This window comes from Eleutherodactylus coqui, chromosome 6 (assembly GCF_035609145.1).
Source record: "Eleutherodactylus coqui strain aEleCoq1 chromosome 6, aEleCoq1.hap1, whole genome shotgun sequence".
Classification (NCBI taxonomy): domain Eukaryota; kingdom Metazoa; phylum Chordata; class Amphibia; order Anura; family Eleutherodactylidae; genus Eleutherodactylus; species Eleutherodactylus coqui.
Window position 1 is genome coordinate 43,192,961 of NC_089842.1, and position 22,443 is coordinate 43,215,403.

Below are 22,443 nucleotides of genomic sequence, written 5' to 3' on the forward strand. Positions count from 1 at the left end.
AATCTGCAACAGGGCCTTCAGAAACCTTGTGCCATTTATAATACTGGTGTCTTCTTTTGTGGTAGAGAGGCCTTTGAGCCCCATTAGGCTCCAGAGCCCAGGTGCAACTACTACTTCCGCACTCACTATAGCTGTACTCCTAGCCAAGGATATCTTGGCAGCGAACTCTGCTGTCTTAGGGAGAAACTGCCAGGATGGTCTGGACTGAATGGAAAAGAAAAAGTAAAGTGAGTTACCAATTTGAATATTTATTCTGCCCGTATCTGTTCCTTTTAAAATGTGCTGAAATCTTTTTCATTAATGAGTAAGCTGCTGTTTAATTGATTCTAAGGCTCGGCAGGCAGGATGCAATTATTGCAATCTGCCTAGGTCCCTGCTCTGATCTATCTCTCTATCTTATGTTCAGTGGTTGGCAGCAATTGGGTTGTCAGCATTGTAATGACTGCAGCATTTTCTTTATCCGCCTGCTTACAATGCAGAGTGAATCAATATATGTTTCTGTCTTCTCCCTTCACTTGCACTATTCTAGCACATTAGCAGAGCCTGTGATGCCCCCGCTATAATGTGCTGTGCTATTTAGTACTGTGGTCCGCTGTCTTCTGCATCAGTGCGGAACAATAGAAGACACCAAGAGACAGGCATCAGACAGGAGAGAGGGGACCAGGGTAGTGATGTCAGAACGCACACACCTCCCCCACCTCCACACAGCCAGAAGGAAGAATCCTTGGGTGTAGGGAGGGAGGATGCTGCAGACTCAGCCTGGGTAGCCCTGTCCATTATCCATGCTGCAATCCAGCCTCTGAGAAGAATGTCCTTAATATCACAGGTAACAATCGGCGTGAATATCCTGCATTTCTGGGAACCTTTCCATTGCATATTGTATTATTCATTGGTATATTTATTTTGCATGTGGTTTTTGCAATATGGCTTTTTGTCCTTATTTTGATAGTAAATTCCTTTTTGCTGCATCACCATATGTGCCTTTTCTCGGCTATCAGGAGATCTCAGCTAATAGCATTGTATGGATAGACAGTGACACATGTGATTTGTGGCAGTAGAGTAGGATAGACTTGCTTGTCAGTCCTGCCGGACGCTGATTTTACTCCAATCCTTATATTGTTGATCACGTGCCCTCTATCTGCCAATTCATGATATACGGTATATCGCATTACCTGCATACATTTCACTGCCCGCGCTTATGTTGCCATTGTTGTCTTCTTGCCCGCAGTGCTTTTAAGTTAATAATATATTTGCCTGGGTCCCCAAGCTCCGAGGTCTCTTGTGTCATTGTGTCTGATGCCTACTTGCAGTCTTTGCTGCTATTTCTATTGTTTATTTGGCTTTTTAAAGTTAGTGTTTGATAATAACACATTATTACATGATCTTATTAGGATTTCTTGTTCCATTTATAATGCTTGTGACATATCAAAAGTACGGACATTTTTAGAACGTGCAGAATGTTGTATTTTGGGTAGGGTAGCTATAACTTATACTAAGGCATCCCGTTTGATTCCAATGGTGCCTGCATCCTGCACCAATTCAAGCATGGCCTAAAATGATAAATATACCAAATGCTTCATTGACATGAACTAATAGGCATGATTACAGGCCTGACAGCTTTCCTTATGCCTCATAGACCAGCAAGGCCTATGTTCCCATACTACGGCTAAGAGCTTGGCGGAGCCCTCCTGGCTCTGCGCTGACTCAGCTTGTGATCCCACATCAGATACAATGTATCGAATTCGGCTTCCATTTGCAGTATCATCACTGAACTTCCTGCAAATGTGTCACCAGCAGAGAAATAGACATCTATACCATTTCACAACAGAGGAGGCATGAACCAGAGTTTGCTATTGGCCATAGAGCTTATGGTGGATTTGGATGGATAATATAAGGGCAGTTGTTATTTTAAGGTATTGGTTGACTGGTACTTTAAGGGCACTGGCGTAACTATAGGGGAAGTGGTTGTACACGCGCGCAGGAGCCTCAGCGGTCCCATAAGGCCTCTCCACTCCATATAGGGAGCCCAGTACGATGAATAAAGCATTACATTTGGGGACCCTGTTACAGATATTGCATTGGGGCGCAGGAGCTTCAAGTTACGCCTCTGGTATGGGGCAACCAAAAACTGACGAGCACCAAGACGTGTAAGTTAACGTGCCTGCAGTATCAGCCCATGCTTCCTGGTGACCGAGGGGGACTCTATATACATCCTGGAGGATCTTACTAGCTATCTATATTGCACTGGAAAGTATATTTTCCATGGTAGCACTATGGCTGAATGTGTAGCTTAGACCCTTTAAAGGAGTTTCCTGACTTATCAATCATTGATGGCAGTGGGGGGAGAAGGTGTGCGGTAAAATAAAAACTACTCACCGCTACTAGTCATTGCTCTGGTGCTCTGTTTACATCGGCAGCCGCAGTCACGTGGGTTGCTTTCCCAAGTGACCACTGCAGCAAATATGAGGCCAACAGGGACATCATCAGCGACGTCTCGCAATCCTGCCTTGGGGAATCAACATTAGAAGCCCATGTGACAGGTTTATGGGATGTCACTGGGCCTTCTGATATCACCTGTCAGATGCCGCGGCCCAGACCGTTAAAATGGCAGTCTGGCGCTGCAATATTTTGGGGGGAATCATAGAATGGTAGAGTTGGAGGGGACCTTCAGGGTCATCGGGTCCAACCCCCTGCTCAGTGCAGGATTCACTAAATTATCACAGACAAGGAGCCCAAAGTTATAAGCACAATAACTCAGAAAACCCTTTATATCCACTGAGGCAAAAGTTATATAATAAGTTGAACTTATGTAATCAATTATAATATTCTGTGGGTCAGTACGACCACAACGATACTAAATGTAATTGTTTTTTCTTTTTTTTTGCTATACTACTTTTAAAAAGTTTTTTTTTTTTTATATTTTTTGTCACCGTTTTCTGACCACCGTAATATTTCTATCTATCCATTGATGGTGCTATGTGAAATCTAATTTTCTGCGAGACATCCTGTAGTTTTTATTGCTATTATTTTGAAGTACATACGACTTTGATCGCTTTTTGTTACATTTTTTGGGGGGGACAGGGTGACCAAAAAAAGCGCAGTTTTGGCGTTGTGCATTTACTTTTTCCAATGACGTTCACTGTTCATAATAAATAATGTGTTATTTTGATAGATCCCACTTTTATGGATCCTGCAATAAGGGGTCAAAGGCAGGGGTGGGCAATTAATTTTCCCATGGGGCCACATGAGAAATTGGAATGGTTTTAGAGGGCCAGACCAACATACGAAGGCTCCATGCACATTGCTATGCACGCCTATCAAAAAACCCTCTATCAGGATCTCCGATCTCCTGCAGCCAACAATCAGGTTCTGTGAGATCTCTAGTAGAGGCATACGTGTGGTGTCATCTGTATATGTCAATCATCCACGCATCTATATTTGTTCAAATAGCTGATTGGTCGGGCTCCTGAACGACAGACCCTGGGGGATCAACTATTGATGACCTATCCTGATGATAGGTCATTAACCCCTTAATGACGCGGGCATTTTTCTTTTTCAATTTTCGTTTTTTCCTCCGCCCTTTAAAAAAATCATAACTCCTTTATTTATCCATCCACGTCGCTGTATGAGGGCTTGTTTTTTGCGGGACGAGTTGTATTTTTCAATGGTGCTATTTAAAGTACCATATAATGTACTGAAAAACTTTTAAAAAATTCTAAGTGGAGTAAAATGAAAAAAAAACGACATTTTGCCATCTTTTAGTGCGTCTTGCTTCTACGGCGCACAAATGGCAACAGAAACGACATGATAACTTTATTCTATGGGTCGGTCCGATTACTACGATGCCAAACTTGTATAGGTTTTTTTTTACTATACTCCTCTTTTTTTTTTTTAAAGACATAAAATGTTTTTCAATTATTTTCTGCGGTCATTTTGTGCGCGCAATAACTTTTTTATTTTTCCGTCGACGTAGTTGAGCAAGGTTTCATTTTTTGCGGGATGTCCTGTAGTTTCTGATAGTACCGTTTTGGAATACATACGACTTTTTGATCGCTTTTTATTGCGTTTTTTCTGGGAGACAGGGTAACTAAAAAAATGCATTTCTGGCGTTCTTCATTTCTTTTTTCGAACGACGTTCACCGTGCGGGAAAAATTATGTGGTACTTTGATAGTTCGGACTTTTACGGACGCGGTGATACCAAATACATATTTTTAATTTATTATTTAGATTTTTTAATAATAGATATGGCAAAAGGGGGGTGATTTAAACTTTTACAACTTTTTTTTTTTTTTCAATTAAAAAAAAACTTTATTGATTTTTTTTTTTACTTTACTTTGAAGTCCCCCTGGGGGACTTTAAGATGCGATGCTTTGATCGCTCCTGCAGTATGACGTAATGCTATAGCATTACGTCATATTGCTTTTTGACAGGCAGCCTATGAAGCCACCCCACGGGGACGGCTTGATAGGCAGTCTGCTAAGGCAGCCCTGGGGCCTTTCATTAGGCCCTCGGCTGCCATGACACATGCACGGCTCTCCCGATCTCACCGCGGGGGGGCCGTGCGGGACCCCCGAACATCGTTTGGGGGATTTAAATGCCGCTGTCAGAATTGACAGCGGCATTTAAATGGTTAATAGCCGCGATCGGCCGCGCGGCCGCTAGCGGCTATTGCCCGCGGGTGTCAGCTGTTATAAACAGCTGATGCCCGCACTGTATGAAGAGAGGTTGCATCGCAACCTCTCTTCATACATACCCCGACGCTCCATGACGTACCAGGTACGTCATTGGTCGTTAAGGGGTTAATAGTATTTCCCTGAAAGACCCCTTTGAGGCTGCATTCAGACGAACGTATATCGGCTCGGTTTTCATGCCGAGCCGATATACGTTGTCCTCATGTGCAGGGGGGGGAGACTGGAAGAGCCCAGGAGCAGGAACTGAGCTCCCGCCCCCTCTCTGCCTCCTCTCCGCCCCCCTGCACTATTTGCAATGGGGAGAGGTGGGCCGGGGGCGGGGCTACATACCGAGAATTAGCTGCTTCCCGTTGCTGACACCGGACTCTTTGCGGGCCGGTCCGAGCTATTCAGCGGGCCGGATGTGGCCCGCGGGCCGTGCTTTGCCCAGGTCTGGTCAAAGGGGTTATCCTGCTTCTAGCTGTATTGCTGCAGGAAGCGGACAGCTCTGTACACTGTGCAGTGGCCCTGGTTGGTACTGCAGGCTGAGACCCATTCATTTAAATAGGACTCCACCTGCAGTTCCAGCTGGGGCATTGCACAATGTATGGAGCTGTCTGTTTCCAGCAGCAAAACAGCTACAAGGGCCAAAACCCATTTAAAGCGGTTGTACACAATTAATGAACTGGTCACTGAGCTTTCAGCAAAATTTGCGTAAATACACTCCTCAACATTGAAATTGCAACACCAAGAAGGACAAGTCATAAGGTTATGCAAAACGAAGAAGTAGAAGGTGTCGCTCACATATGCAAATGTTCACATTTTCAAGTACCCAGCTCTAATCTGTGAGAGCATGTGTGAGAGGCTTCAGTTGTATAAAACCCAGATCAAAACCTCAAAAATCGGAGAAAGTCCTGTTGTATGGTTGTGCAATTGTAGTGGCCCAGAGTTAACGGGGCCCCTCCATAATTATAAATGTGTTTGTCCCGTGCAATTGCATTGTTAGTGTCTTCAATGTGTGTGCATTAGATGTGTATTGCACCTCTACAGCACTGAATGGGTTCACGTCTGCGTTATGTCTGAAAATGTATCATGTTGTATGTCACATGATCATGTTTTATATATGTGTATGTAAGGATGCTAAGTTAGGAGAGTTAGCCAGAGTCAGTCTAAGAGAGAATTTTGCCAAGCATCTTCTTGCCAAGACAAGACTGCAAGAGTATGAGTTGCAGTCTGTGGAAGAGTAAGCTCTTTAGTGAGTAGGAAAGACAGTGCCTCATCCTACGAGGAGCCCCAGAATGGAAGAGGCTGAATGATGGCCTGATGCGTGCCCTGGGCCCAATCCACCCAGGCCTCCCTGCTGTTAATATGGAGGACTGAGAGAGTGAGAGGAACTGCCAGGCAGCGCTGAGTGCTACTTCCAAACGTGAGTGTTGACCGATAGAGAACTGGAGAGAGAAAGAGAGTGGCCAGGAGCAGAACCCCACAGATAACTGGGACTGTGTATTCGTCTGTTATCGTATGAATCCTCCCTGTCACTCTACTATTGTGTCTGCACTGTTGTGCGGCTGGCTTATATAAAGTTTTGGACTGATAGTTTGAGTAAATGAGCTTTACCGACCATTCTCAGTTTTACTCAAGAGAGTTATCCCTGCGTGTGGACTATTTATTTCCTAACTTCTGGGTTCGCGCAGAGGATGGAACGGTGTTGTCAAACTAGGTTTTTTCACATGAAACTCCCCCAGCAATAACTTGAATGGATCCCGTGTTACCCCCAGGGGAGGAGATGGTAGAGTCCCATGACAAGGCCCCAATCTACCCTGCTATCTCCTCAGTTGTGGGCCAGCTCCTCGGATGCTGCACAATGCTTCTTGTTTGTTGAGGTGCCAGTAATTGCCAGTTGCAAACTGAGAAGGACAGAATCCTTGAACTCAGAGACCTTGGTTTATCACTCCGGAAGGCCACTTCCATTGACCTCATGCCACCTCTCTTAAAACCTATCATGGTGCAGAGCAAAACGGCAATTGAGGCTGGAATGGAGGTCTATCCTCTTCAGCAAGGAGTCCTGCTTTTGTCTTGGATAGCCAGAGATTAGTCTGGAGGCCTTGTGGGCAACACCATGAAGAGGTCTTAATGCGTGAACATCACACTGGTCCTGCTCCTGAGATTATGGTGAGTGGTGGCATAATGTACGTTAGCCAGACTTCTCTAGTCTTCATTGCAGGTACACTAACAGCTCAACGTTGTATTGATTTGGTTGTGAAAGCAGTAGTATGGTCACTTCTCCAAAATTTCCCAGGAGTTGTTTTTCAACGTCAGGCCACTTGTTGCTCGTGCAACTGTGAGTAGTTTGCGTGGACTGAACAGTCTACCATGGCCTGCAGCGTCTTCGGACTTGCTGGGACGTCATTGGCTCCTGTCTTTCCTTGAGCACATTGAATATAATCCGCAGTGCAGGGATAAGAAGTAAGTGAACCCTTGAATTTAGTAACCTGAGGGTCCCCTTTTAGCAACAATCACCTCAACCAATTTTTTCTTGTAAGTGCAAATAAGATTTGCCCAATGTTGGGGAAAATTTAAACTATTCGTCTCTGCAATGAGTTCATCAATATTTCTGCGATGTCTTGCATGTACAACCCTATTCAGCTTATGCCAAGCATCTCAATATGGTTAAGGTCGGGACTCTGAATAGGTTATTTCAAAACATAAATCTGCTTGAGATTACAGACTGTTGCCCTTACATTCTCCTGTAAAATGTTTTGATTCAGCTTAGAATTCATTGTTCCCTCAGTGATCACAAGGCATCCAAGCCCTAAAGCATGATGCTCTCTCCACTATGCTTCACAGTTGGAATGAGGTTTTGGCGGTGCTGTGCTAAAAAGTTCCACTTTTGTCTCATCTGTGCATAAAACATTCTCCTACAAGTATTTGAAACATCTAGGTGGTTTCAGACAAACTTGAGATGGGCCACAATGTTTTTTTGTACTTTTTCAGAGAGCAGTGACTTCCTCCATGGTGTCTTTCTGTGAACCCCATTCTTATTCTGTGTTTTATGATGGTGGACATATGTACAGAGCGAGGTTTTGAGAGTTTGTAGAGTCTTCTGTAGGTCTTTTGTGTTTTCGGAGTGATCTTAATGGGATGCAGTTAGGAGTTTTCTTCATGTGTAGATAATTTGTCAAACCATAGATTGATATACACGCAGATATTTAGGAATGCTTTTGTAGACTTTTCCAGCTTCACAAGTGTCTATAACACATCTTCTGGAAGTTGTTTGCATCAAGGCATGGTTAACACTAACAAATTTTTCTTGAGATGAACAGGTTTGTCAGTAACCAGGCTTTGTGTGTCTTTATCTAATGGGCAAAATACCTGTGAAACCCACATGTCCAATCTCATACCCTTAACAGAAACACGTTTTTCCAAGCACCTCTTCCGAATACTGTACATTATGGTATATTCCATAACCAAATGTTTCTTTTGCAGAAATAACAGATCAGTTCAACATGTCTTCATCCATAACGTCGCTGCCAGCTGACCCTATGCTTCCAAACATGGTTGCCCAAGAATTCTGGAGGTCGCAGGTGTGTGGCTACACTTCATCTGTAACGGGTCATATCAGCCATCGAGCCAACAATTTCAAAAGGCATCCAAAGAGAAGAAAACTAGTCCGGCCTTCACCTCCTCCTCCCCCCAACACCCCATGTCCACTTGATTTGATTGATTTTGTGGACCTTCATCCTCGGAGATCCTTTATGGAACTGTTATTTAATGGGTGCATATTGTTCGGAATCGAGTTCTGTTATGCAATGGAAACAGCATATGTCACACCGGTTCTGCTTCAGATGGGTCTTCCAGATGAGTTCTATAGTATGGTGTGGTTTATCAGCCCCATCTTGGGTAATGGTTTTTATATGATGTTTTGGTAGAATTTGGAGCAACTGCTTAGCACCCATCATCTTATGGTCTATATTTACTCACATGAAATGCAGAGAGGAGTATGAGTCATGAAGTCCATATTTCCCAGTAGATTTTATTAAAGCCATTATAGCCTCTGCCCAAAATTATGCAAAAGGTACATGAAAATTTTATATAACACTATCTGTGTCGGGGTACTTTTACACAGGATGACTGATAGGCACTTCAGTGCTCAACAGCCTAGCCAATGATTAAAACTCCCATGCTTTCAAATAGGAGCGACGATCGTTCACTGAATGGAGATCTCTTCCGGTAGGCCGCCTCCATTCAGCATAAACAGGCAGTTGTTCATAAATGAATGACTGCCTGTTTATAGGGGCCAATATTTGCTTGTTTTTAAGGTGAGCTAAAAACCAAGCAACCCCAACAATTTCTTCATGAGAAAAAAATTGAATGTACTTACATTTTAAATTTGGCGCTCACTTGCCAACCGGTTGCATTCTCTGTCTCTAGCTGCTTCCTCTCATCACCGCACCAAATCTAAATGGTGCACCAAGAATATTAGAATTTGATTTTACTAATTAAGTTATTAGGATTCAGGAAATGCTTTATGCAATAGTTTGAGGGCTCCTTCACATGGCCGTAGGCGTTTTTACGTGCGCCTGCCGGCACCGTAAAAACATGTGAACGGGCGCACAAATCTAAAGTTCAGACGGCCCGGGTCGGCGCATATACACCAAGGCCGCAATGCCATTGAGCGTGGGGAGATGGTTTAACAATTACAGGAAGCTTACTGTCCACAAGGCTCAATATTGCTGCAGAATGAGTGCAACACCTAGTGGAATCTACACCATGATAAATTACTGCAGTTCTGAAAGTCAAAGGAGGACCAAATCAGATGGGGGTCTATTATAAAGTGACTATTCAGTGTATTTTGTATAAATTTCAAAATTGGGAAATGCGAACAAAAACACATTGAAATCATTCAACACATTGCGAGCGCAAATTTTGCGCACAAATACGCTCATATGAATGTGGCATTAGACGGTGTTATACACTAGTGCTGAGTGAACTAAACCAGAAGAACCCCGTTTTGGGTAGAACTTTGCTGAAAGCTCAGTTTTGGTTCGTGTGGAACTTTCAGCAAAGTTCTACCTGAAGCGGGGTTCTACTGGTTCGGTTCACTCAGCACTATTTGTGTGTCTAAGACTCTATTCGCACGATGGATTTAGCCCCGGAATCTGCACAGATTCTACACAGACTCTGCATCCCGTGGTGAAATCCACAGTATAAAGTATCCCATGTCACTTCTTGAGATGGATTCCATACTGGGGTTACCACACGTGCATTAGGCCCATGGGACAAGGCTAAAATCCGTGTTTGAGTTGCAACAAAAATGCAAATCCGTGAGAGAATTCCATGTTAAAAGTGTGGATTTCTGCCTCCGTTTTCAATTGAAATTCATATCAGATTTTCCAATGCAGAACATATGTTGCTTGAACAAACCCTAATAGGCAAAATCAGGCAGTAGACTTTTTCCAACTTGTGTGTGTTTATTAGAGATGAGCGAGTATACTCGCCAAGGCACATCACTCGAGCGAGTAGTGCCTTAGCCGAGTATCTCCCCGCTCGTCTCTAAAGATTCGGGGGCCGGCGCGGGTGACAGGTGAGTTGCGGCGGGGAGCGGGGGGGAGAGAGGGAGAGAGAGATCTCCCCTCTGTTCCTCCCCGCTCTCCCCGCCGACCGCCAGGCCCCAAATTTTTAGAGACAAGCGAGGAGATACTCAGCTAAGGCACTACTCGCTCGGGTAATGTGCCTTAGCGAGTATACTCGCTCATCTCTAGTGTTTATCCCTTTATGTGTCTTAGGCCATATTCACACGGCCGATGTTCTCACGCAAATTCTGTCCAACAAGGACAGAAGTCATGTGCAAATTGAACCCATTCATCGAAATAGGTTCATTTGCACCAAAGTTCCGAGATTGAAAAATCACTGCATGTCCTCCTATTTTCGTTCAAGAATGGGACATGAAATGTGTGGTGTCACACACATCACACAGACGAAGCATCCATATGTTGTGCAATCTGAGTAGCAGTTGAGCAGCTCGGCCACTCGCTGCCGCCTGTATAAAGTATAAGAGTTGAACATATTTTATACAATAATCTTGGCGTTTCATCAAGCAAATGAAAACACAAAGTGCCTTCCATGGAGAGTATATACGAGCATAATGGTTGCATTATGGGTTTTTATTTAGCTTTGATGGGTAATATTGGGTATGTTTCCTTTTGGGATGGCTTTCTAAAACAGTATATGTAAACCCACAGCAGCATATATTACATGAGCCGCCACAGGTAGTGGATCCTCTTGTTGAAGCAGCCTAATAGGGAAGAAAAGATACATTGGTGCTTGACAATAATAATAGTTCAAGTGAAGCATATTACACAGGCCATCATACATAGCATGCATTCATATATTAATGCTGTTTTTTCTTCTTCTTAAGGATTTCTGCTCCAGCCATTACTGGGGGCGTGGAGCGACACATGCACTTCCAGATTTGGCAGGAGGCGGCCATTCATACTTGTCCTTGCAATAGGTAGGTGTTCAGGTTACCTACTACCTACAAATGCTATCTATCTATCAATCTCATATCTATCTATCCCATATCTATCTATCTATCTATCAATCTCATATCTATCTATCCCATATCTATAGAGATGAGCGAACGTACTCGGATAAGCACTACTCGTCCGAGTAATGTGCTTTATCCGAGTATCTCTCCGCTCGTCCTGAAAGATTCGGGGCGCTCCGCTGCTGACAGGTGAGTCGCAGCGGGGAGCGGGGCAGAGCGGGCGGGAGAGAAGGAGAGAAAGATCTCCCCTCCGTTCCTCCCCGCTCTCCCCTGCAGCTCCCCGCTCCGCAGCGCGTCCCGAATCTTTCAGGACGAGCAGAGAGGTACTCGGATAAAGCACATTACTCGGACGAGTAGTGCTTATCCGAGTACGTTCGCTCATCTCTACATATCTATCTATCTATCTATCTATCCCATATCTATCTATCTATCTATCCCATATCTATCTATCAATCTCATATCTATCTATCTATCTATCTCATATCTATCTATCTATCTCATATCTATCTATCTCATATCTATCTATCTATCTCATATCTATCTATCTATGTGAATGTTTGTTCTGAATCTGGTACATTCAGGCAGATGCAAAGTACCGCATCTGGATCGGACATAATGTTATACCCTTAAAGGATGAATATACATGCAAGGTATAAATGCAGATAACAAAAAATATATATAGGGAAACTGAAAAGTGGGGAAGCTGTTCCTACCATACTAGTCCGAGGAGACCCTACCTAAAAGCTGAAGCGCTCGCCCTGATAAAGGCAACCCCATGTCAGGAACCTGGAGTGACCCTGACTTTCCCTACTTGGAAACAGGGAATGTGGCTACAATAGATGTTATAAAAAGTTAAATGTTACACGAATACACAAACCCCCAAAGTTCAAGTGATAAGATGTAATAACACTCCATATAAAGTTGATAAACAAACAGACTTATCTAAAGCCAGACACAGGACTATATCAAAAGCCACTGACTTGACCAGAAACACCTTCAGACTGATAGCATAACTGGTGTCCTCTGTGAGGAGGAGCTAGAATAAATGTGTACAAGCTAAATCTGATGGGGCAGCTAGGATACACATCAATCACCCCACACACCAACAGAGAAGTGTCTTCATCAACGTCCAGCTCTGAAATAAACTGAGCATGTGGTGCTGTGATGTCATCCTGAATTAATATTGCAAAAACCACATGATATTTGCAGCATATAAATATAAAACTACTTTTTTTTTACCAAGTTGTTGCAACAGGGAGCATAAAAGACTGCAGAAGACAAAATGGTATTGTGGAAGATGGTGATTATCAACATAAATAGACTGATTAAGACTAAGGATGAAAATACCTTTATATACTCAATAAGCCAACTACACTTATTTATCCATCGATGTAGATGCCTGAGGGCTTGTTTTTTTGCGGGATGAGATGTATTTTTCAATGGTACAATTTAATGTATCATATAATGTATATATAAAAAATACCTCACCCGACTCGCAGTCACCTCCCATAACAACGCATTACTTAGTTTATGGTGCTGTAAGGAGGTGACAGGTTCTCTTTAGTATTTAGTGGGGCCTCCTTTGTAGCATATTTTCTACTAATGTTTGATACACTTCAGCTGGTATTTCCCTCCATTCACCCTGCAAACGTCTGACGATTTCTCTCAAAGAAGATGGACATTTTCTATATTCCCTGACCTGACGTTCGAGTTTGTCCCAAAGATGTTCAGTAGGGTTCAGGTCGGGACTCTGTGCAGCCGGTCCAATCGTGGAACTTCCATATCCTCAAACCAAGGTAAAATTGGATTTGTGACAAGGCACGTTGCCTTGTTGGTAGTATTGCTGACTATTACCAGAGTATAACCATATTGTCGGCAGTACATTATTGTCTAGAATGACAAGGTACACCTCCATGTTCATGGTTCTTGTCAATAAAACCATTGGACCAGGGCCATGCCACGTAAAACATCACCTAACAGAACCTCCGCTGTAATTACCTGTTGGCACAAGACAAAAGGCATTCCCTAATCAGAAACATGGGCTGAGCAGCAAATAAGCGCAGAAAATTCTTTACATCACCAATAAGAATTTTGATTAGCTCCACATAGACAAGCAGCATTTCGGCCACCTTGGTGGCCTTTGTCAAGCTGATTAAAACTCACAGATCATACACAATATATACAAGTTCCCACCAATCACAGTACATCTTATAAAACACACCCATAATCAGGTGAATGTCATACCCATCTGGAGGAGCAGCAAAAGGCGTTCCCCAGACCCCCTCCACACCCAGGTACCTCCATCTCATCTGAAGATGGATTAACGTGGTTTGTCACTCATAGAACTTTTTTCCATTGCCAATAACAACGCTTCTTGCACCACTATAGATGTACTGATGCATCTTCTTTGAGAGAACTCATTAGAAGTTTGCAGGATGAACGGAGGGAAATGCCAGCTGAAGTGTATCAGACGTTTGTTGAAAGTATGCCACAGAGAGTATCCAATGTCATTAGGACCAAAGGAGGCTCTACTAAGTATTAATATAAGTAAAAAGATACTACTTTTGATTTTTGCTCAGATGCTCAATGACTTTTGGTAGAATGGTGTGTTCTCCACCACTGCAGGGTTCAGCATACACATATAATATCTGGTAACCTGAATCCTGCAAATAGAAAGTTCACAAGGGCTGCGATCTGTTGACAGACACTGTTACAAGTCATGTTGATATATTGTGCTGATGGTGCTTGCAGTTACTCGGAGTGTTTAGCCATACTGGTTATCACTCACTAGAAGAATTAACTGAACTGGATATTTAAACTACGATTATAATGATTTTTCCTACTGTGGTTTGGCAGATTACATGATGTTTTTTTCTTCATAGGGGCCTTATTTGGCCTAACACTTTTACTCAATGGAAGAGACATAGGATTGTCTGTAGCCGATACCAACAATGATCATAAATGGGGCCTCATTCTGACAATATGTGGTGTGGTCCTCATGGATTTTAGTGCTGATTCGGCAGATAATCCAAGCCATGCCTATATGATGGATGTGTGCAGCCCAGAAGATCAAGACCGGGGACTGAACATTCATGCTCTACTAGGAGGTAATTACTAACAATATGCCTAAAGAGTACCTAACTTTTCAGGTGACTTTTCAGGATAAGCTGCCATGTGTATGCAATACAGAAGAAATAACACTATTTCTAGCCATTATATGACTTGTATCCTGCATTTTTACTCATTTTCTCCTCTGTAGGGGGGGGGGGGGGAATATTTAGGTGCACATAGAGTCCATAGAGGAACCTGTCCAACATTGCACAGAGGCTGTATGGCTCTGTACTAAAGCTCTATGCACAGTGTCCTTAGGCTGCAAATGCAAGAGAAGAGAAAATTGTAAAAAATTTTGGTAAAATTGCAGATGTCATGTAACTGCAACCATGTTATAGAGAATACAAGTCAATCGATATATGTGTCTCCATAGTAACAGACTACAAACAATCTGTGTAGTCTTATCCTGTAGTTACATTGCAATCCAGCAGTCTCCTACTTGTGTTAACCTAACAAATATAATATAATAAAACATAGTGGACAGATGAAATACAGTATGATTGCAGGATCAGACTACATAGGGTTTGTTTGTAGACTGTCACTCTTGAAGACATGTACTGTAAGGCTGCGGTCAGACAAGCTTTTTTTTTTTTGCACACCTATGTGCGCAAAAAATTGTATTTATTAGAACCATTGGTTTCCTATGAAGTGTTCACATGTCCATTTTTTAGAGGCGCAAAATACTTGCACCTGCAAAAGATGGGACATGCGTGCCTATAATGCGCGGCGGTAAGGTCCATGCTGCATGTCAGGACATTGTGTGCTGTAACAGAAGTGACAGGGGATGAGGGAACCCCCGGAGGGGTCCGTTAATTCCCAGTGTTCAGTGATGAGGCATCTGCAGCAGGGATGAAAGAATCCCCTGTCACAGAGGACCGCAATGCTATCCCATTGCTGTCAGTGGGGCCGGCGCTGCTGCCGCCCTATTGAAAGCAATGGGATGAAGGTAACAGTTGCAGCGATGATTTTCAGGGGGTGGCTTGAAATATAAGCCCTACGCCAATAATCATTAGTGGCTGTTAAAAAAAATTAATAATTCACCTAGAAGTACTGTCCGTCTCTTCTCCCCATCAGTCTTCATCTGTATTCTGGTGACGTGGATTGAAAAATCCCCGCCTCCAGAAAGCGCTGCCCCTGATTGGCTGAGCTCTGTGAGCAATCAGAGGCAGCGCTCAGCCAAGTTTTTTTTTAACAGCTAGGGATGATTTTCGGGGTAGGACATATATTTCAAGCCACCCCCTAAAAATCATCGCTGCTGGGGTTGCCTTCATCCAATTGCTTTCAATGGGGAGGCAGCAGCACCGGGATAGCATCGCAGTCCTCTGCCACAGCTGTGGCAGAGGATTCTTTCATGCCCGTAGCGAGTTCCTTAAGTAATGAGGGGACCTTTATGGAATGGCTGCACTTCTACAAGCACAGCTGCTCCATTGAACATGCATCTGAAACTTTGCCTGTTGATGGCCTGCACACACTATTTTGGGCACATGTAAAAAAAATACACAGGAGCTTCGATCACATGCATTTTGCACATCAGTGGAGCGCATTTTTTTTGCGCACGTAGGGGTTCAAAAAAACCACTCATCTGATCTAGCCCCAAGTCTGCATGGGAACTGCAGGTGCAAAACAGGAGATTTTTTTTAAATCAAGATTAGTTATTTCATTTTGCACTTTATAAACTTTTGGGACAGAAAAAAATTGCCTTACGAAATGGCCAATCCCTTTAAAAACTTGACAAAAAAAAGGCAAATCGAGGATTTATATTAACTGGTAAATCTTTTTGTGCGTTATTTTTTAGGTCTCGGTGGTGGTTTCGGTTATGTAGTTGGCGGCATTAACTGGAACAAGACAAAGTTTGGCAAAGCAATGGGAGGACAATTACGAGTTATCTACACCTTCACGTCCATAACTCTGGCCATCACCACCATTCTGACCTTAATAAGTATTCCTGAAAGACCTCTTCAGTCATTCAACAAAAAGAAGAAGGTGATGAAAAGCCCCAGTCTTCCTCTGCCGCCATCACCCCCTGTGTTTTTTGAAGAACAGGAAAATCAAACCGTGCCATCACAAAATTCCAACCACTCCAACCATTTGTATGCCAGTTTCACCAGTCCAATCTCACCCCTCAGTCCTCTCACACCAAAGTATGGGAGTCTGATCAGCCGAGACAATTCCTTAACCGGGATCAATGAGTTTGCTTCCTCTTTCGGCACCACCAACATTGACAGTGTTCTCATTGACTGCTTCACTGGGGGACATGAGGGCTTCTCCTCAACCTCCGGAAGTTTACCAAGACAAGCCAGTAGTCTTCCCCGAGTACCTGAAAGTCTTTACTGTGGTGGAAACAGAAGCCTGGAATCTGCTGAGAACTTGACAAGTCCTGGCACAGACAGGAACAGTCTGAGAGTTGGGTCCCTTGATGCATCAAAGCCTAGATCATCGGGAATCCTGAAAAGGCCGCAGTCATTAGCTATTCCAGACATAGTGACAGGGGTGTGCCCAGAGAGCAGTCGGAGGCGAAATGTAACATTCAGTCAACAGGTAAAATAGACAAGATCATTACTATATCATTTATTTAAAGGGGGTGTAGAAGATCCAGCTCCTTCCAAGAACAGAGCCACACTTGTCCACAGGTTGTGTGTGGTATTGCAACCTAGCCCCATTCACTTCAATTGAGATGAGCTGCAATACCACACACAACTCATGGACAGGTTTGTTGTTGTCTCTTGAAGAGAGGAGCCATGTTTTTCCAATCCTGTACAAATCCTGTTTTTGTTGTTGCTTTTGTATTTATCTTGCTTTATTGCCATTGATCAAATTATTTGGACCTTTGGGTAAAAACATACAGGCCTAAATTTATCAAACGCGACATCATTTAAGCCAATGTCGAAGTTAAAGTTCGGCTAATTTATTGACATTAGTTGTGATTGATTTGAGATGGCATGTGTCATCTTTGATAAATCTATCACATGCAGGGTCTGAAAAATGTCTTATATAAATATCTGCATGGTTTGACCGTATGTTCCTTCACAGACAACCTGGTCAAACTAAACATTTGATGACTGGAGATGCATACTACACCGACATGCCAAAAGTCATGGGATAGCAGTATGTAAATTGATTATGAAGTGCCATTACTTCGTTGATGGCTTGGGGACTCACACACCTGTATAAGATGTGAGGTTGAATACTGGCCAGCATGCTCATGACAAGACAATGTGAATTAACAGAGTTCGAATAAGGCGTGATGGTGGGTGCCAGGCGGACAGAACTTTCCATTTCTGAATTTGGGCAGTCATTTATCATTCCCCGGTGTCATGTGTGTACCGGAAAAATGTCATTGAAGGCCTTACCACCCACAGTGGACAGCACAGTGGCCCCCCACAGGTGCTTAATGATTGCGACCGGCGGCATCTGACTATACTTGTCTGTTCAAACAGACTCTGGCAAATATCACATCCACATTCAATGCAGGAGAGTTCACACCCATATCACGCAGGTCAGTGCAATGCTTCCATGGTATATAGGAGCATAAGACCCATTAGCATGCCTCTGTCAACACCATGACAACAGGCAAAGAGCCTCACCTGGGCTAGTAAGGTTGCTAACTGGAGTCTAGAGGACTGGCAACATGTGGCATGGTCCCACGAGTCACGTACCAATTGCTTTGGGCTGATGGTAGGATTAGTGAATTGCACAGACCCCATGAAGCCATGGACCCTAGTTTTCAATAAAGCACTGTGCAGGCTAGTGGTGGTTCCATATTGCTCTGGGGTGTGCTCTCATGCCAATGGGTTGGATCTACTATTCTGTCTAAACAAATCACTGACCAATGTCCGCTGCATTTTATTACTTGGTGACCATTTGTCTCTCTTCACTGGACTTCATGCCCCCCAAACTGATAGGATATTTCAGCAGGATAATGGTTGAAGTAGCATTCTGGAAAGTTGCTATGAATGGTGTGGCTTGCACATTTGCCAGGCATGAGCCCAATTGAGCATTTATGGATGAGGTGAAGAGGTCCTTACACACCCAAGATCCTGCACCTACAAATACCACTGAGCTGTGTGTGACTATCAAGACAGCATGGCTCAACATCTCTCTAGATGTTTTCTATCCACTTTTGGAGTCAATGGCACATCGAGTTGCTACACTTCGCCAGGCTAGAGGGGGCTTACTCAATATTACCTCCTGTCCTATGACTTTTGGCAGCTATCAGACATATTTGGCTCCACTTATATTCTTGCCAAAAAAATCAGACAGGTGATAATATTATCCTGATATCATTCTGGTACGATAGAGATTACATTGTCGGGTGGGATCCACCAACAAAAATGTAATGGTTATGGCCAGCCTATACTTCTCTTTAAAACCTCAGGCCTCCATAATTATTGGGTTTTCTTCAATGCCCATTTCCAAATCAGACCATTTTGCAATTTATCCAACGGTTCTGGGGGATATTATAGTCTAACACCTTGAAAGGGCACACTTCTGTTGAATTTTTGCTGACTTTGAGGTTATGTTGAGGCTCGTGCATGACTTAATGTTACATGGTTTGATTTCTAGGTGTTTCTCACTGTATTGTATGCTGATGTGGAGTTCTTATGGTGCAGGTAGCTAATATATTGCTGAATGGAGTAAAATATGAAAGCGAACTTAATGGATCAAATGAGATTTCCCATCGACCACTTTCAATGAAACTCCTGTGTACCTCCATCTGCCACATGCCAAAGGCTCTACGTAACCTGTGCATCAATCACTTCCTAGGTAAATTCTAACAACTTGGAAGCCCACAGGACTTGTTTAAAGAGGTTTCCAGTTTTATATAAATAACGTTTAGTAATATATATTTCCAATATACTTTGTGCTTCAAAATAGCTTTCTGTGAATTGGAACTGTATGTAAAGACCTTATACTCACCTCCGGATCTGCTGTGCAGCTCCCTCATGTTGCACCGCCAGTGCCACATGACCCGCAGGAAGCGTCATATGACGAGGAGGGGCGGTGGGCGGGGCGTGTATTCACGCTATACTTCCACTGTGCTACAGCAGAAGTACAGCGTGATGGCCGGCTTCTATTGACTACAATGGAAGCCGACCGTGTGTATTCCTGCGTTTTTTCACGCTGCGGAATTCTGCGATGGATTTCTGCAGCATTAACATTGAGCTATTAGGTTCAATAGAACCAAATAGCTGCGGTGAAATGCCGCGGATTTCCACCGCGTGAAACGCATTAGCTATATTAGCCCTAATAATGGAGGATAAATACATTCAACTTTGTTGTAGAACAATTTAATTAGCTCAACACAGCTAATATAACAAGTGATTTCTCCAAATTGACCACAAAATGCCACTTTTAATGACTACTGCAGTCTCAGAATTATTCAACCCTTGAATAGAATCCCTCATAACAGCACAAATGCAAATCAGATGTTGTCTCAAGCACACCTGATGCAACTAATCAAGAGCTTTATTAGTTGTACCAGGTGTACTTCAGATAAAATACATAAAATCCCTGGACTGGCAAGGGCTTTATTAACTGTGACGTTTGATTGTGTCGTCGCTGGACCAATAAATCCTTCACCCTCTCATGTCCGATTCCGAATTGGCAGTATAATAGGTTTTAATGAGCTCGGAGAGAAACAAAGACAGACACCAGCGTCTTGTGGTATCAGGTGATTCTCTATATTTTCATAGCCTCAGGTTGCATATATACATAAAGTAGAGATTCATACCCTTAAAGGTCATGAGTATTCAGGATAGGTCAAAACTCTAATGATTAACATATGTTTACGCCTGAAAGTGTAGGTTACTGATATGTAACTATTTTGAAACTTGATTTTTAAGAAATGGAGGTGAAACTACAAACACAAACTAGCAAAAAACTAAACTTATACATAAAGAATGCAAGGGGGGTTGGAGCTCGCCTTCTTATCAACAGGAGGGGGGAGGCTGCTCTCAGGAGAAGGGCAGAGAAATCAAATTAGGAGTTTTCCATTGAGAACGAAGCATGGGGGTAAAAATAGGAACCTTGCAAATACAAGCATATACTATGAAACTATAACTATTTAGCTGCTGCTTATACTAGCAGGCTGCTATATCTTGCCCAGTCTAGGGGACTTAATGCATATGTCCCCTTATCCCTCACAACTGTATGTTAGAAATTGGCTAAGTCAAGACAGTGATCCAAAAAGTTAAGAGAAGAGATCATTGCCGTGTACAAACATTGAAAAATATACAAAAAGGTAGCAAAGGCACTGAATGTTCCTAGAGATACAGTTGAAAGCAGTTCGCAAGTTCAAAGTTAAAGAGTACCTGCACTTTTAGTCTGCAGTGCTTGTGCTCAATTAGGCATTTTTGGCTCCTCACAGCAACTGAAGTTAACCCAATATAGCCCTTTATAAGGTGTATATATAGTCTTGGGGCTAGATGGGGCTGTCTTTATCTGCTAGGAGGAGCCAAATATGACTGATGGAGCAAGAGCGCTCCAAAGTGAAACTGCAGTTACTCTTTTACGGAACACTGGCTCCAAAATGCTCAAAAACATAAATAAGCCACAGAAGTTTGGGAATGTTCTGTTCTATGGAGTGATAAAAAAAACTAAACTAGAACTTTTCAGGCCTATGAATCTGTGATAAGTCTGGAAGAAGATTGGAGGTATTTTCCCGTATTGCAGATTTTGGTGCAGATCTGCACCAAAATCCACATCAAAATTCAGACCTTTTGGTGCAGATTTTTACATGGATCCATGTCAAAATCTGCACCAACGATAATGGAAAATCTGCACCAAATCCTCTACATGTGAATTCAGCCATAAGCATAAGCTGAAAAGAACACTTAGCCTACAGTGAGCATGGCGGTGGCTTGGTGATGCTCTGGGGCTGCTTTGCTTCCGCTAGCACTGGAAACATGCTTTGTGGCAGGTAAGATGAATTCAATCATGTGTCAGGAAATGCTTGGAGAAAATGTCATGCCTTCTGTAAACGAAGCTGACGCTTGGGTGTCATTGGAGCTTCCAACAGGACAGTTATCCCTATCATACCTCAAAGTGCACTAAGGCTTGGCATCAGAAGAAGTCTTGGAAGATTCCGAAGTGGTGTTACAGTCGTCTGACTTGATCCCCATAGAAAATATTTGGTGTGATTTGAAAGTGGTTGCAGCACCCAAATCCAAGAATATTAGTGACCTGGTGGCCATTGCCCATGAGGAAAGATCTAAGATTCCTCAGGAACGCTGTCAGAAGCTGCTGTCTGGCTATGCATCAAGTTTGCTGCAGGTCATAACAGCGAGGAGTTCTCTACTAATTACTAAAGACTCTTGTCATGAAGGGGTTGAATAATTCTAAAACTGCAGTAGTCATTAAGGGCTCCTGTCCACGGGCGATGAATTGCCGGCGAATCACGCTGTCTGAAGCACAGGGCTGGCATCCACGAGCAGAGAATCATAGCGATTCTCTCTAAATCGCAGCATGCCGCGATTCTCCGCAGTGAGCCTATCTGTCAGATAGGCTCTGATGCGGAGAGCTGTCAGCTCTCACCTGCTCCTGGGCAGAGATCTGCCACGGGATATTGCTACTCCCGTGGACAGGCTGCCTAAAGGTGACATTTTGTGTTGGATATGGAGAAACCACTTCTTATATTAGTCATGTTCAGCAACTTAAATTCTTCTTGTTTGTTTTTGTATTTTTCAAACAGCTAAAAAGTTTGTAAACTTGGCAATTAACCTAGTTTGTAATGGAGGTTGAATAGTTTTGACTGCAGCGGTATAATCCTAGACACTAATCATGATAGGGCAGGGTTCCCAAGATGCTCTCAAATCTTGTCAATATAAGGGTGCAGTTACACATTGTGATCATGTTGTAGATTTTGCAGGGATTATTACAAAATCATGGCCAAAACCTCCCTACGACCAACCCCGGTATGAATCTACTCCTAGACCGCTTTAACACAAGCGTAACATCGGTGCATTTTTGCACCGTATTATGGATCAGTGTCCCAGCCTGATTACAGATCTACTGACTCAAACTCACAGCGGCATACTGTAGATCCCTATGATGCTCTGAGTTCAGGTCAGTAGACCCGCGGTCGGGCCTGAACACTTATCAGTAATACGGGCAGG

The 22,443-nt window shown here is 43.2% G+C and overlaps 1 protein-coding gene across 2 annotated transcripts in view; it reads left to right on the forward strand.

Annotated features, from left to right (window-relative positions):
- Window positions 1-631: 631 nt before the first annotated feature.
- The window catches only part of SLC45A1 (solute carrier family 45 member 1), a 31,117-nt gene continuing 9,305 nt past the window's right edge, over window positions 632-22,443 (forward strand). The window contains exons 1-6 of one of the 2 annotated variants that reach the window (XM_066572675.1): window positions 632-826; window positions 8,158-8,571; window positions 11,090-11,182; window positions 14,101-14,325; window positions 16,125-16,867; window positions 18,940-19,093. In XM_066572675.1, the coding sequence (XP_066428772.1) occupies window positions 8,178-8,571; window positions 11,090-11,182; window positions 14,101-14,325; window positions 16,125-16,867; window positions 18,940-19,093 (1,609 nt within the window). In that variant the 5' untranslated portion in view covers window positions 632-826; window positions 8,158-8,177. Of the gene's footprint in view, window positions 827-8,157; window positions 8,572-11,089; window positions 11,183-14,100; window positions 14,326-16,124; window positions 16,868-18,939; window positions 19,094-22,443 lie in introns of those variants that run through there. The other variant, XM_066572676.1, reaches the window with a different exon arrangement.